This window comes from Artemia sp. Qi Xiang Cuo, chromosome 17 (assembly GCF_049724085.1).
Source record: "Artemia sp. Qi Xiang Cuo chromosome 17, ASM4972408v1, whole genome shotgun sequence".
In the NCBI taxonomy this organism is placed as follows: domain Eukaryota; kingdom Metazoa; phylum Arthropoda; class Branchiopoda; order Anostraca; family Artemiidae; genus Artemia; species Artemia sp. Qi Xiang Cuo.
The window spans coordinates 30,842,499-30,856,469 of NC_142810.1; the positions used below are offsets into that span (position 1 = coordinate 30,842,499).

Consider the following 13,971-nt stretch of genomic DNA (forward strand, 5'->3'; position numbering starts at 1 on the left):
AGGTGGCAGCAGGGGTGCGTGACAGGAGTAGAACCCCCCCTTCTACTCTTACATAAGTTACAATCCTTTTTGGATTGTGAATTTTAATTTTTGACTATTTTGATCAAAATGGCTATTTTAAAATCTCGTTAAGATGCATTTGGAGAAAAAAGGCACAAGGGGGGGAGTGTTACTTTTTTATCACTTTCGATTCTTAAGAAATTATAACTTACAAAAGTTACTACGATTCTTGGCCGGGTGCTATGGAGGATTTTTCAACCCCTAGTCTATAGTAATTTGACTTTTGGACTATTTTAAACAGAATGGCTATCTCTAAATTTTTATCGGATGTATTTGGGGGAAAAGCCGGAAGGGTGGGGGTGGGGAGGATATCCTCTGATCACTTTTGATGACTCTTAAAAAGGTAACTAGGGCTTTCAATTTCCAAACAAACGAGCCATCTCTGAAGTTTATACGCCCACCCCTTACATTAAACCGCATATTCCCTAGGGGCATATATTACAAAACTTACCCCCAGGCTTTGAGGGGATGTGTCGACTCCGGAGTTTTTGTTATTTGATCTTTAAATTGTTTTAAACGAAATAGCTATCTAAAAAATTAGATTGGATGCATTAGGGGAAAACGGGCATTGGGGGGGGGGTGGCTAGTTGCCCTCCGATCATTTTTGACTCTTGAGAAGGGCACTAAAAATTTTTATTTACAATCAAATAATTCCCCTCTGAAGTTTAAACAACCATCCATTCCATAAAAAAAATTTACTTTCCCAGGGCACATTAGTAGTACTGTAGTGATAAGTACTAGCAGACACTACCCCCTTATTGTATTAATACGTAATAGCGGACAGTACTCCCTTATTGTAATAATACGTACTAGTAGACAGTACCCCTTACTGTATTGATACGTATTAGCGGACAGTACTCCCACCATACAACAAGACACAAATCCCACATTTGATGTTTTATTGTATGGATGTAAAAATTATATAGAAAATTTTGAAAAAATTCTTGTTAACATGTTTGTGGAGGAGCTGGGATTTCTGGACTCCTGAGCCCTGGATGTTACTGACAAAGTGAGATTTGTTTTTGTTGTTAGGTGACGTGGAGATCGGATGTCTTCGTGTGAGTAGTACTTCTTCTTTATTTTTGCTTAGGTAGAGTTCAGTAACCTGTAAATCATACTTATGTAGTGTCAATTTATTTCCAATTAATGGGCCTCTGGGTCCATTGGGATTTTTTGGATTGTTGAGTATTTTATGTTTATTGAATAATAGAACCTGAATTCGAAAAAGTATTAAATTACGACATCAATTATTGCTTGAAACAAATTTCATTTCCAGCGTCTTTTCGTAGCGTAATTAGCGAGGGGTAGAGGGGCAGCCCCTCTTACATAGGGAATAATCTCCGTTCATTTTTTAGTTTCAAAACCACTCCATATTTTCAGTTGAAAACTTGTTTTTGTATTCCTTAATTTCTGAATGCCCCCACCCGTTGAGAATTTTTATAGGAGAGTTTCCCTCACATAAAAATTCCTCCCGTGGAAGATCATGTGGATAATGAAATGCACTAGTCCCCCACACCCTTTTTCCCTCAAACCTATCCGAAACAAATTTTGAGATAGTAATTTTTTTCAAATAGTTCAAAGGTAAGATAACAAAAACTCCGGTGTCGACGCAACCCCCCAGGGCCAATGGAGAGGCGTTGTAAGTTATGTCCATGGGGCAAATATGGTTCTTATGAAAGGGGTGCTCGTATAAATTTCCGAGAGGACTCATTTAATTGGAAACTAAAAGTTCTATTTCACTTTTTAAGAGTCAAAAGAGATCCGAGGGTAACTAGCCCCTCCACGCCCTTTTTTCCCAAAACCCATCCTACAAAATTTAAGATAGCCATTTTTCAACAATAGTTCAGAGGTTAGATAAGAAAAACTCCGGTGTCGACAAAACCCCCCACAGCCCGGGGTAGAGTGTTTTAAATTATGCCCTGGAGGAGTATAAGGTTTTTATGTAAGGGGTGGTCGTACAAATTTCGAATATGGCTCATTTGATTGGAAATTTAAAGTTCTAGCTAATTTTATGAGTAAAAAGTTAACGGAGGGCATCTACACACTCTTTTCCACAAATGCATCAAATGAAAATTTTGAGAAAGTCACTTTGTTTGAAATAGTCCAACGATAAGATAACAAAAACTTCGTTGTTAACATGCCCTCCCCCTCCCTGCCACACCCAAGGGAAGGGTTTTAACATATGCCGCGGGGGCATATAAGGTCTGAATTAAAGAGGTGGTCATATTAGCTTTGGAGGGGACTCAAATCATTAGTAACTGAAAGTTGTAATTAATCTTTTAAGAGCCGAAAGTGATCCGATGGCGACTAGCCCCTCCCGTCCCTCTCAACCTTCTTTTCCGCAGATACCTCCAATCGAATTTTTATGTAGCCACATTGTTCTAATAGACCAAAGATAATATAACAAAAACTCCAGGGATAAAAAGGCAGTAATATAAAGTAGTAATGTAATAATACTTACTAGCAGACCGCACACCCTTATTGTATTAATACGTGCTAGCGGACAGTAAACATCCCACATTTGATGTTTATTGTATGGGTATTTTATGTTTATTGATGCATAGATTTTTATTGTTCATTGCATTGGTGTTTTAATGACTTGTTGTATGGTTGGTGTTTTATTTTATGTTTTATTGTATGGATACTTTATGTGTATGGATCTATGGATTTTCATTGTTCGCTGTATTGGTGTTTTATTTGATGTTTTATTGTTAGGATGTTTTATTTGTACGGATGTGTGGATTTTTACTGTGGAGTTGGTGGGTAGAGGGTCTACGTGGGAGGATATTTCCATGGAGGAAGTTTTCATGGGGGAAGGGACTTTGCTATGAAGGGGGCGCCGGATTTCCCAGCAAGTTTATCAACTGAAAGTAAGGAGCAACATCAAAACTTAAAACGAACAGAAACTATTACGTATATGATTGAGTTCGCCCCCTAGTCAATACCTCGCTCTTTACGCTAGAGTTTTTTTTAGTACTTTCATAAGAGTTATTTATTCTAATTAACGGCCTTTGTGATTAAGGGGTCATTTTAAAGAATTGGAGCAAAATTCGAACTTTAGAGTACAGAGCGAGGTATTGACTAGCGGGCAAACCTCCTGATATACGTATTAAAAATATATGAATGTAGAAGTTCGTTACGTAAGTTAATTTCTAAGTTACATAAGTTAATTCGTAAGTTATGTAAGTTAATTTTTAAGTTACGTATATTTATTAATAATAAAACGTTCGTAAATAAAATTAAACAACTTTCGAGAAAGTCATTTATTAAAAAAAAAGTAAAATTAATATGCAAAATTCGTTTTAATTATTCAGTTAGCCAAAATCAGAACCTGCATTAATTCAAAAACGTTCAAAAATTAAATAAAAAAAAGAAGTTTTTTTACTGAAAGTAAGGAGCGACATTAAAAGTTAAAACGAGCAGAAATTATTCCGTATATGAAAGGGGTTGTCCCCTCATCAACGCCTCGCTCTTTACGCTAAAGTTCAACTCTTTCTCACAACTCTATTTTTTAACACAATAAAAAACTTTAGTGTAAAGAGCAAGGTGTTTAGGAGGGGACAGCCCCTTCAATATACAGAATAATTTCTGTTCCTTTCAGCTTTAATGTCGTTCCTTACTTTCAGTTAAAAAAACTTGTTTTTTCTATTTAATAAGGTTAGAAATCAGTTACTGAAGATTATGAACACAGTCAACTCTCGATAATTTGAAACTCAAGAAATCAAAGGAAAAGTTCAAATTTCAGAAATGTTCCAAATCAAATGAGTTCAAATAATCAGGTAGAAAAATGAATAATTTCAAATAAACAAGTGCTTCATTGAAAATATATAGCCCATATATACACATAGATATATATAGACTCTTTTCTTCTTAATTACATATTTATATGAGTATGTTAAAATAATGCGGGGGAAAAAATTGTTTTGCAAAGTTGTCTATGATATTTTTTTTGATGAATCAACCTCATCTTACATTTTCAATTCATGTTCAATAGTGATGACAGCTATAAAAAAATATCACTGGTTTCTGTTCTGAGAGCATAGGAACGTAAGGTGTATAGCACCGTATAGCACCGTGCACGGTTATAGCACCGTGGACAGCATGGACACCATGACTGCAATAAGCTTTTATTATTCTATCCTCCTCCTCCTCCGTGGCACCATGGGCACCATCGACACCATGACTGCAATAATTTTTTATTCTTTTATCCTCCTCCTCCTCATCTTGAAAAGTCAACAATTCAGCATCGGTTAAAGCACCATGGAAAGCATTTTCATCATCCATGTGAACAAGATTTTCAAAGGTAAACTCCTAAGAGTTTGGTAGAAGTAACAACTCTGTGTCTAGGGGCATGAATCCCGTTAAATATCGTGACTCCAAAAATCGTGCGGGGTTTTCTTTTTCCTTAGCAAAACCACTTTTCTGTTGAAGCAGTTATGTAGGGTGGTAGGACTGAGGTTTTTTCCAGACCTTATAAATCATAATTATATAGGTCAAAACACATTCTCCCTTTTATCAATGCTATCCAGCAGAATTTATATATTTTCATAGAGTATTGCCAAGCAAGATGCCCTCGTTACAAATTGAAATCATCGAGGTGGTTCTTTTTCAATTTATCAAGTATTTGTCAAGGGACCGCGTAAAAACTTCTAATTACCGAGAGATTCACATTATTGAGTGTCATTTTTGAAAAAGGGGATGTGTCTTCTGCAATTAATAAAGATAAGACTCTAATTAAATCCCTGTATAAGAAAGGTGATAGGAGTGAGTGTAATAATAATACGGGCATTAGTCTAGTTTCTGTAGGTTGCAAACTAATTAGTTTGATAATCCTTTTTAGAGTTAGAATTGCTGTAGGTAAAGATTTAACAGAAGAATAGTGTGGTTTTAGGGGGGGAGAGAGAGAGAGAGAGAGAGAGAGAGAGAGAGAGAGAGAGAGAGAGAGAGAGAGAGAGAGAGAGAGAGAGAGAGAGAGAGAGAGAGAGAGAGAGAGAGAGAGAGAGAGAGAGAGAGAGAGAGAGAGCGAGAGAGAGAGAGAATGCGAGAGAGAGAGAGAGTGCGAGAGAGAGAGAGAGAGAGTGAGAGAGAGAGAGAGAGAGAGAGAGAGAGAGAGAGAGAGAGAGAGAGAGAGAGAGAGAGAGAGAGAGAGAGAGAGAGAGAGAGAGAGAGAAAGAGAGAGAGAGAGAGAGAGAGAGGGGGGGGGAGATAAAGGGACTTACCATCTTGGACTAGATCCAACCATTAGCAATACACTAAGAGCAATTCTTTTATGGAGATTACAGTGTTCGATCGCAATGGCAACCATTAGCCCACCAATAAACATCATGTTTGTTTCTTTCATATACGCAATGCATACTTCTCCCGTGCTCATGATTCCTAGTAAAGGGAACAAAACAACGGGGAGTAAGCTGGTAATAGCAAGAGGAACAGCCTCAGTCATCCAGTATAAAGCCATCAGTATCACTACGTAGCCGCATCTTGACTCCTAAAAATAAATGTGGCTATTGCAATGTCAAAATGAATTTTACTATAGTTTCTTGTTATTATTAAAAGACGATTTAGTTCAAATTAAAGTAAAGAGCAGTATTCAAACTAAAAACAAACAGACTTAACCCGTTTATGAGAGGGTTTGCTGCTCCTCTAAGTCCTCTACTATTTGCGTTGAAGTTTAATTTAGCTGAAAATATGTTAATTTGCAAAAAGTAGAGTGATTGAGTATTAGGATTTTTTTCTATTTGAGGATTGCCTTTCAAAACATTTGAAATTAAAATACTATTGTTTGAAGCAAATGTAGATAAATTAGCAGTTTAATTCTAGAGGTAAAGCAAAAAAAAAAAAAAACCGTTTCTCGGACTATCCTTGGGCTAGGAATTCCTTTTCAAAGTATTTGTCGGAAAAGTCGAACTTTACCGTAAAGAGAGGGGCCTTGAGGATAATCATGCTTGACTACATCTGCTCTCAATATTTAATTCAAAATGTTATCATAGGCTTAGATTTCTCCCGAAGTTTATAATTTCCGCTTGAACGTAGACCACAGAATTTTCATTATTTGTTGATTTGCCTAAAGCTGTCCTAATTGTTTCAGATACGACCTGTTTTTGTTTGACCATAGACGGATGGTAAAAAAGTCTGTCATTCTTCATCTGTAAAACGGGGCATAGTAATCTTACTCTTTATTTCATTATAGCTTATAATATAAAATTGGATTAAATTTTCGTAAAGTTTATTGAATCGAACGACTGCCTAAAACTGTTCTCAGACAATTCTTTTGGAAAACATTTAAAAAAGCTTACTAAACATTTCGAAAAGACTACGCTTCAGAAGTATAAACGACTACTGGTATCACTGTGGCCGCCACCATTCTAATACTAGTTCATAGATTTTTCTTCTATTTATCCTAGCTTTTTGTCAATTGCATAAAACACCTGTATATTCGAGCTTCTGACAACCTGATGCAAATAAATGCGAAGTAGTTTAGCTTTGATAAACTTACATTATTTTGATTTGGTTAAATTTTATGAACAGAAGTAGCCTCGAGAGTTTGAACATAATACCCTCAGTCGTTCTTGGGATACTGCTGAGATGCCTTATTGTGAATTAGAGTGCATTTTGATTTAACCTTAAGGCAACATTTAGTTTTTAAACATAATGGGCAAATGGGAGGGTGGGAGTGAAAGGGGTATTAGTTGCACTCCAATCACTTTTGACTATTAAAAAGGGCACTAGCCCTTTGAATTTCAAATCGAATGAGCCCTTTTCTAAAGTTTCTTCGACAACGTCTTCTGTAAAAACCTTATATGCCCCCAGGGCATAACTTAAAACCCTCGCCCTGAGGGCTGTGGTGGAGTACCCTCCTCAAAAATATTTTTTTTATGTGTAAATCAACTACGCTGAACAAAATGGCTATCTCAAAATTTTTATTGGATGTCTTTGGGGGAAGGATGGGTGTGGTGGGGGGCTGGTTGCCCTCCAATCACTTTCGACTATTAAAAAGGGCACTAGCCCTTTGAATTTCCAATCGAATGAGCTTTTTTTGAAGTTTCTACAACAACGCCTTCTATAAAAACATTATATGCCCCCTGGGCATAACTTAAAACCCTTGCCCTGAGGGTTGGGGGGGGGGAGTTTCCTCCTCAAAAACATATTTCCTATTTGGAAATCAACTACGCTGAACAAAATGGCTATCTCAAAATTTGGAGTGGATGTGTTTGGGGGAATGATGGGCGTGGGGGGGGGGGGGGCTAGTTGCCCTCCAAAAACTTACGACGATAAAAAAGGGCACTAGCCCAATGAATTTCCAATCGAATTAGCCTTTTTTGAAGTGTCTACGATAACACCTTCTATAAAAACCTTATATGCCACCAGGGCATAACTTAAAACCCTTGCCCTGAGGGTTGTGGGGGAGTGTCCTACTCAAAAACATATTTTCTATCTGGAAATAAACTAGCCTACGCTAAAAAAAATGGCTATCTCAAAATGTTGGTTGGATGTGGTTGGGTAAATGATGGACGCGGGGGGAGGGGGGCTAGTTGCCCTCCAATCACTTTCAACTATCAAAAAGGGCACTAGCCCTTTGAATTTCCAATCAAATGAGCCCCTTTTGAAGTTTCTATGACAACGCCTTCTATAAAAACCTTATATACCCCAGGACATAACTTAAAACCCTTGCCCTGAGGGTTGTGGGGGATTGTCCTCCGCAAAAATATATTTTCTATCTGGAAATCATCTACGCTGAACAAAATGGCTAGCTCAAAATTTTGATTGGATGTGTTTGGGAGAATGATGGGCGTGAAGGGGGGGGGGCTAGTTGCCCTACAATCACTTTTGACTATTAAAAAGGGCACTAGAACTCACGATTTCCAATTGAATGAGCCCCTTTTGAAGTCTCTACGACGACTCCTTGTATATGAAGTGCCCTGCTTTAAAGAAAAAAAAACAAAACTGTACATTGTGTCAATATTGATTTTATATGCCCTCAGGGCATAACTTAAAATCCTTGCCCCGAGGGTTGTGGGGGTGTGTCCTCCTCAAAAAGATATTTTATATCTGGAAATCAACTACGCTGAACAAAATGGCTATCTCAAAATTTTGATTGGATGTGTTTGGGGGAATGATGGGCGTGGGGGGGGTGTAGTTGCCCTCCAATCACTTTCGACTATTAAAAAGGGCACTAGCCACTCCGATTTCCAATCGAATGAGCCCCTTTCGAAGTTTTTACGACAACTCCTTCGATACGAAGTGCCCGGGTATGGAGAAAAAAACAACCAAAAACAGATTGTGGCCACATCGTTCTTTACTTAGGCAGCGCTAGCGCGCTGCCTATGATTGAACATCCCTCCTAACGTTTCCTGAACCTTTCAACTTAATATCCTTATCTATTCCTAAGATACTGCAGATACACTCATGTGACAACTCTGATGAACATTCTGTTTTTTAGTTTAGCTGAACATCCCCCTCAACAAGCCCTAAAAATTTTCAAATTAATATCGGAGATTTGGTCTTTTGACAACCTGTATGCACATACTGACCTTTGATTCAGTTCAACATACCTTCAAAGTTTCGATTTAATACCATATACCTTTTCCGATATATTATAGACATGCTAGATTGAGGACATGGATGCATAAAGTGTCTTTTGACTTAATTCGACACCTCCTAAACATTCCGTGGAAGTTTCACCTTCATACCCTAAACCTTTTCGGAGACTCAGGGTTTAAGATGAGTCCTTCCCCATTAACACTACCTATATGTAAACAATGTATAACATACAGCCCTTGTCCTAGAGGCTATGGGGGTCATGTAATCCCTGAAGGCTTGGCTATGGATCCTTTCAGCTATTTTGAACAAATTGTTTATCTAAAATTCTTTATCGGATGTCTTTGAGAGTGGAGAGTGGAGGGCAGAGAAGAACATGTGAGACGATGGGTAATCGCCCCCTAATCTTAGTTCTGAAAAAGGGTAATAGAATTTCAATTTTAGACGAATGAGCCCCCTTCCAAGTTTCTTTGACAACTCACTCCTTACGAAGTAACCTGGTAAAAAAGCAAGAATGCATTGCAACCACATTGCTTTTCGTTATTGTACTGTCAAGAACATCACTAGCGACACACCTAATTACCCTAGTGTCCTAACGATCCTAACATTCTTACAATAACTTAATGAATAAAGATGGCCGCTTTGGCACCGTGTGAGACGTTAACTTCAGTAGTAACCGTACAATTCGTTGAAAATATACATTCAGATATACGCCTTAGGCATGGGTATGTGTGTATATTTTAAACGAATTGGGGTTACCAGGATCATTTAATACCGGTACTATTAAGGACAAGTTTTTCTGACGTAGATTTCTAGTTCATGATATACAAGTTTTTTTTTATGTTAAATCCGTTGTCATTCATCTGTAAGTTTTTGAGTAGGTTTTTTTTTTAAAACGTGGATATTCGTTTAACGGGTTTAAATAATATAACGAGTAATGTTCTATAAAAGGGTAATTAATTATTTAGTTTACGAGATTTGAGAATTTTTTGCGAAAAGGTATTAGCGTAAGTGTATTGCGATGCCTAAGAATGTCTCACGGGTAATTAAAGAATGGGGTGCTTACATCAGATACTTAATAGATTTGACGCTTACAAGTGACATTGTTAGAGTCAAATATATTTGGTGTTGGTGATATTATGACCCTCCAAGCCCCCTGGGGAAAGGGCTGCACAGTGTATCGGTATCGGACGTATTGTTTTTGGGCGTATTGGTATCGCAGGTATCTATACAGATTTTTAGTAGCTCGTATAAAAGATATTACTCATATCTACGTTCTTCCTATAAATTCAACCATCAGCAACTTCAAAACGGCACTAAAAACGGCACTTTTGGTGCAATGTCTCAAGTGGAAAAGCTGGGGCTAGTGGACTACCAGCACTTTTAGATTGACGTTTAATGGGTCATTCGAAAGCTAATGCTCGTTTCTACGTTATTTTTATAATTTCTACAATAAATTAGAACAATAATTTTTATTTAACTTATTAATAATATTAAATAAAAAAAAAACAAGTTTTTTTTAAATTAAAGCAAGGAACGACGGTAAAACTTAAACCGAACAGAAATTATTCCGTATATGAAAGGGGCTGCCCCCTCCTCAACGCCTCGCTCTTTACGCTAAAGTTTTTTATTGTTTTAAAAAAAAAGAGTCGTGAGAAAGTCAAACTTTTGCGTAAAAAGCGAGGTGTTGAGGCGGGGGAAGGTTAATTTAGACGAGGTTACGTGCGCGCACGAAACCTATTCTAAATTACCCTTAAAAAAAATGAAAAAAAGCTATGTCGACTTTGCATGTCACTCCGGATTTGCCCCAAAAAAAACACTTTGGTTGAAAACGTGGAGTGTTCGTACTGCTCACTTTTTGAAATGTGTAGGAACCAGTGGAGAATCCTCGCTCGTTTGGAAAGATGCCAAGGAAAGGCAAGCAAATAGCATGTAGTTTCAAAACGTGTTTAATCATGTTTCTTGAATGAAATATCTGTACTGTATATTCAAGAGGAGTTCAATGACTCCTCCCCGCAAAGACTTCCAAGGGTCTTATGACTACTCCCCACAACGAAGTCAGATGGTTTTAGGTAGCTAAGTGAAAATTGTTTGTGATAAATAGAAAAAAAATTAAAACTTAAACGGTCAGAAATAGAGGCTGGGCTGTTTCCAAAGATTTAGCTAAAAAAAACCAGTCTGGTTTAAAGCGTGGAGTTTTCGTACTGCCCACTTTTTTGCAATGTGTAGAAAGCGGTGGGAGAAAATATATTTGAATTTTTGTATGCTATAGGAACTATTTGGGCTGTTGTTAGAAATTTAATGTTTTGAAGCAAGTATTTTGTACTTTGCACAAAGTATTGTTTATTCTGTTAGAACTATTTTGGATTTGTTTTAACTATTTTTTGTTTTTTAAGAATAATTTATTGTTTTGTAAGAAATAATTTGGATTTCTTACAACTTTTTATATTTTTTAACAATTATTTCTGTTTCGTAAGAACAATTTAGATTTTGTTTGAACTTTTTATATTCTGTAAGAACTATTTTTGATGTTGTTAGAAATCTTTTTGTTTTGTAACAAGTATTTCGAATTTTGCAACACTTTTGGATTTGTGTTAACTATTTTTTGTTTTTTAAGAATAATTTATTGTTTTGTAAGAAATAATTTGGATTTCTTACAACTTTTTATATTTTTTAAGAATTATTTCTGTTTCGTAAGAACAATTTAGATTTTGTTTGAACTTTTCATATTCTGTAAGAACTATTTTTGATGTTTTTAGAAATCTTGTTGTTTTGTAACAAGTATTTCGAATTTTGCAACAACAATTTTTTATTCTGTTAGTACTATTTTGGATTATTCTAAAATATTTTTTTATTTATTAATAATAATTTTTTTTTTTTAATAAATATTTTATTATTTTTTATTTAATTTTTGTATCATTTAATAAAAAATTTATTTGTTGTTATAATTTACTTGATTTGTGAAACGTATTTTATATTTTGAAGAAGATATTCTTAACTACTTTAGAACTAATTTTGATTTGTGTAAAGGATTTTTTATATTTTTAATAATATTTTTTTTTTTATAATAAATATTTTTTATTGTATAAAAAAATTTTTTATTTTTAAATAATTTTTTATTATTTTTAATAATTATTTTTTTAATATTTTTTAATTTGTTTTATGCTATAATAACTATTTGGGATGTTGTTAGAAATTTAGTGTCTTGAATTTGGTATTCAAATCCAAGCAAGTATTTGGTATTTTACACCAAGTATTTTTTTATTATGTTAGAACTATTGCGGATTTGTGTAAAGTATTTTTGTATTTACTACGAATAATTTTTGTTTTGTAAGAACTATTTTGGATTTCTTAGAACTTTTAATATTTTTTAAGAATTATTTATGTTTCATAAGAACAATTTTGATTTTGTTTGAACTTTTTATATTCTGTAAGAACTATTTTTGATGTTTTAAGAAATATTTTTGTTTTGTAACAAGTATTTCAAGTTTTGCAACAACTATTTTTTATTCTGTTAGTACTATTTTGGATTTGTCTAAAATATTTTTGTATTTCGTAAGAATGATTTTTGTTTTTTAAGAACAATTTTTGGAATTTGTTTGAACTTTTTGTATTCTGTAAGAACTACTTTCGGTGTTGTTAGAATTTTCGTGCTCTGTGAGAAGTATTTCATATTTTGCAGAAGCTATTTTTAATTCTGTTAAAACTATTTTGGATTTGTGTAAAGGATTTTTTCTATTTTTACGAATAGTTTTGTTGTTTAAGAACTATTTTCGATTTTCTTACAACTTTTTGTATTTTTCAAGAATTGTTTCTGGTTTGTAAGAATTATTTTTGTAATAGGTTTGAATTTTTTGTTTAGCTATAATAACTATTTGGGATGTTGTTAGAAATTTAGTGTCTTGAAGCAAGTATTTGGTATTTTGCACCAAGTATTTTATATTCTGTTAGAACTATTGTGGATTTGTGTAAAGTATTTTTTTATATTTATTACGAATAATTTTTGTTTTGTAAGAACTATTTTGGATTTCTTAAAAATTTTTGTGTTTTTTAAGAATTATTTCTGTTTTGTAATAAATGCTATTGATTTTGTTTGAAATTTTATATTATGTAATAAATATTTTTAATGTTTTTATAAATCTTTTGTTTTTGTAACAAGTATTTTGTATTTTTCAATAACTATTTTTTATTCTGTTAGAAATATTTTGGATTTGTCTAAAGTATTTTTATATTTTGTAATAACTATTTTCGGATTTTTCTGAATTTTTTGTATTCTGCAAGAACTGTTTTCGATGTTTTTAGAATTTTTGCTATTTTTGAAAAGAATTTTATATTTTGTAGTAACTATTTTTTATTCTGCTAGAACTATTTTGGATTCGTTTAAAATATTTTTTCTATTTTGTAAGAATAATTTTTGTTTTGTAAGAACTATTTTGGATTTTTTAGAACTTCTTGTATTTTGTAAGAATTATTTTTAGAATATGTTTGAACTATTGTATTCAATTAGAACTATTTAAGAAAGAGTTTGTTGCTTACTTAGAGTTTCGTCATAATTTCTTGAATGAAATGTCTTTTTTTATTTATCCAGGAGGCGAACTCAAGAAAGAATTTGTTCCCATGTGTCTGACAATAGATGTATGCAAATTCCTTTTCTTACATCTCCGACGTTTTATTAGACATTCTAAACGTTTGATATGCTAGCGTACTCTAAAAATAATGAACACATAACAATGTAATGCATAATATATTTTTAATGAAATAATGCTATGTAGAATATTAATACAAAAAATATATTATGATACATTATTAATATCAATGATTAACTTTGGACATTTTGAATCGGTTCCATAAAATAGTTCACTATGTTCTCTCTTGATATTATAGCTATTGTCTTCTCTTAGTTCGTAATCAGTAGAATAATCGTTATTCCATTTTGATTCATACACAATTTTTACTGGTGTCTCATCAACAGTCTCAATATGCTTTTCGTCTCTGGTATTATTTGGATCAATGACTGTTTGATCAATGGCAGTAGCGTTTGCTGGTGCTTTTTTTTTCATCGATTCATCTTTATATTCCATCGTGATATTTTCTGACAATGCTCTTTTTGTTTTTCTGGCAATTTCACTGTCTATTATCACATTATTTTTACACAGGTAACAGTTTCGGCATGTAGACAAGATATGGTTTACGATATTAGTAGAAGAGTAGGCCTTTCTTTTATTGATCTTCCGTTGAATGCTAATACCCGAAAGGTGACGATTGGATGTATCAGTAGGTAATGTGTTACCTGCAACAGTAACAAGGAGTTGTCCTCTATCATCAATGATTAATTTTATGTTGGCATTCTCTTTGAGTGCAATCATCTCTGGAGAT

At 34.2% G+C, this 13,971-nt stretch overlaps 1 protein-coding gene across 1 annotated transcript in view; it reads right to left on the reverse strand.

Moving 5' to 3' along the window:
* LOC148942100 (Na(+)/citrate cotransporter-like) overlaps positions 1 to 13,971 on the reverse strand; it is a 213,176-nt gene that overhangs the window by 103,751 nt on the left and 95,454 nt on the right. Inside the window, exon 3 of the mRNA XM_089103231.1 lies at positions 5,280 to 5,545. Coding sequence (XP_088959357.1) covers positions 5,280 to 5,545 — 266 coding nt within the window. The remainder of the gene's footprint in view (positions 1 to 5,279; positions 5,546 to 13,971) is intronic.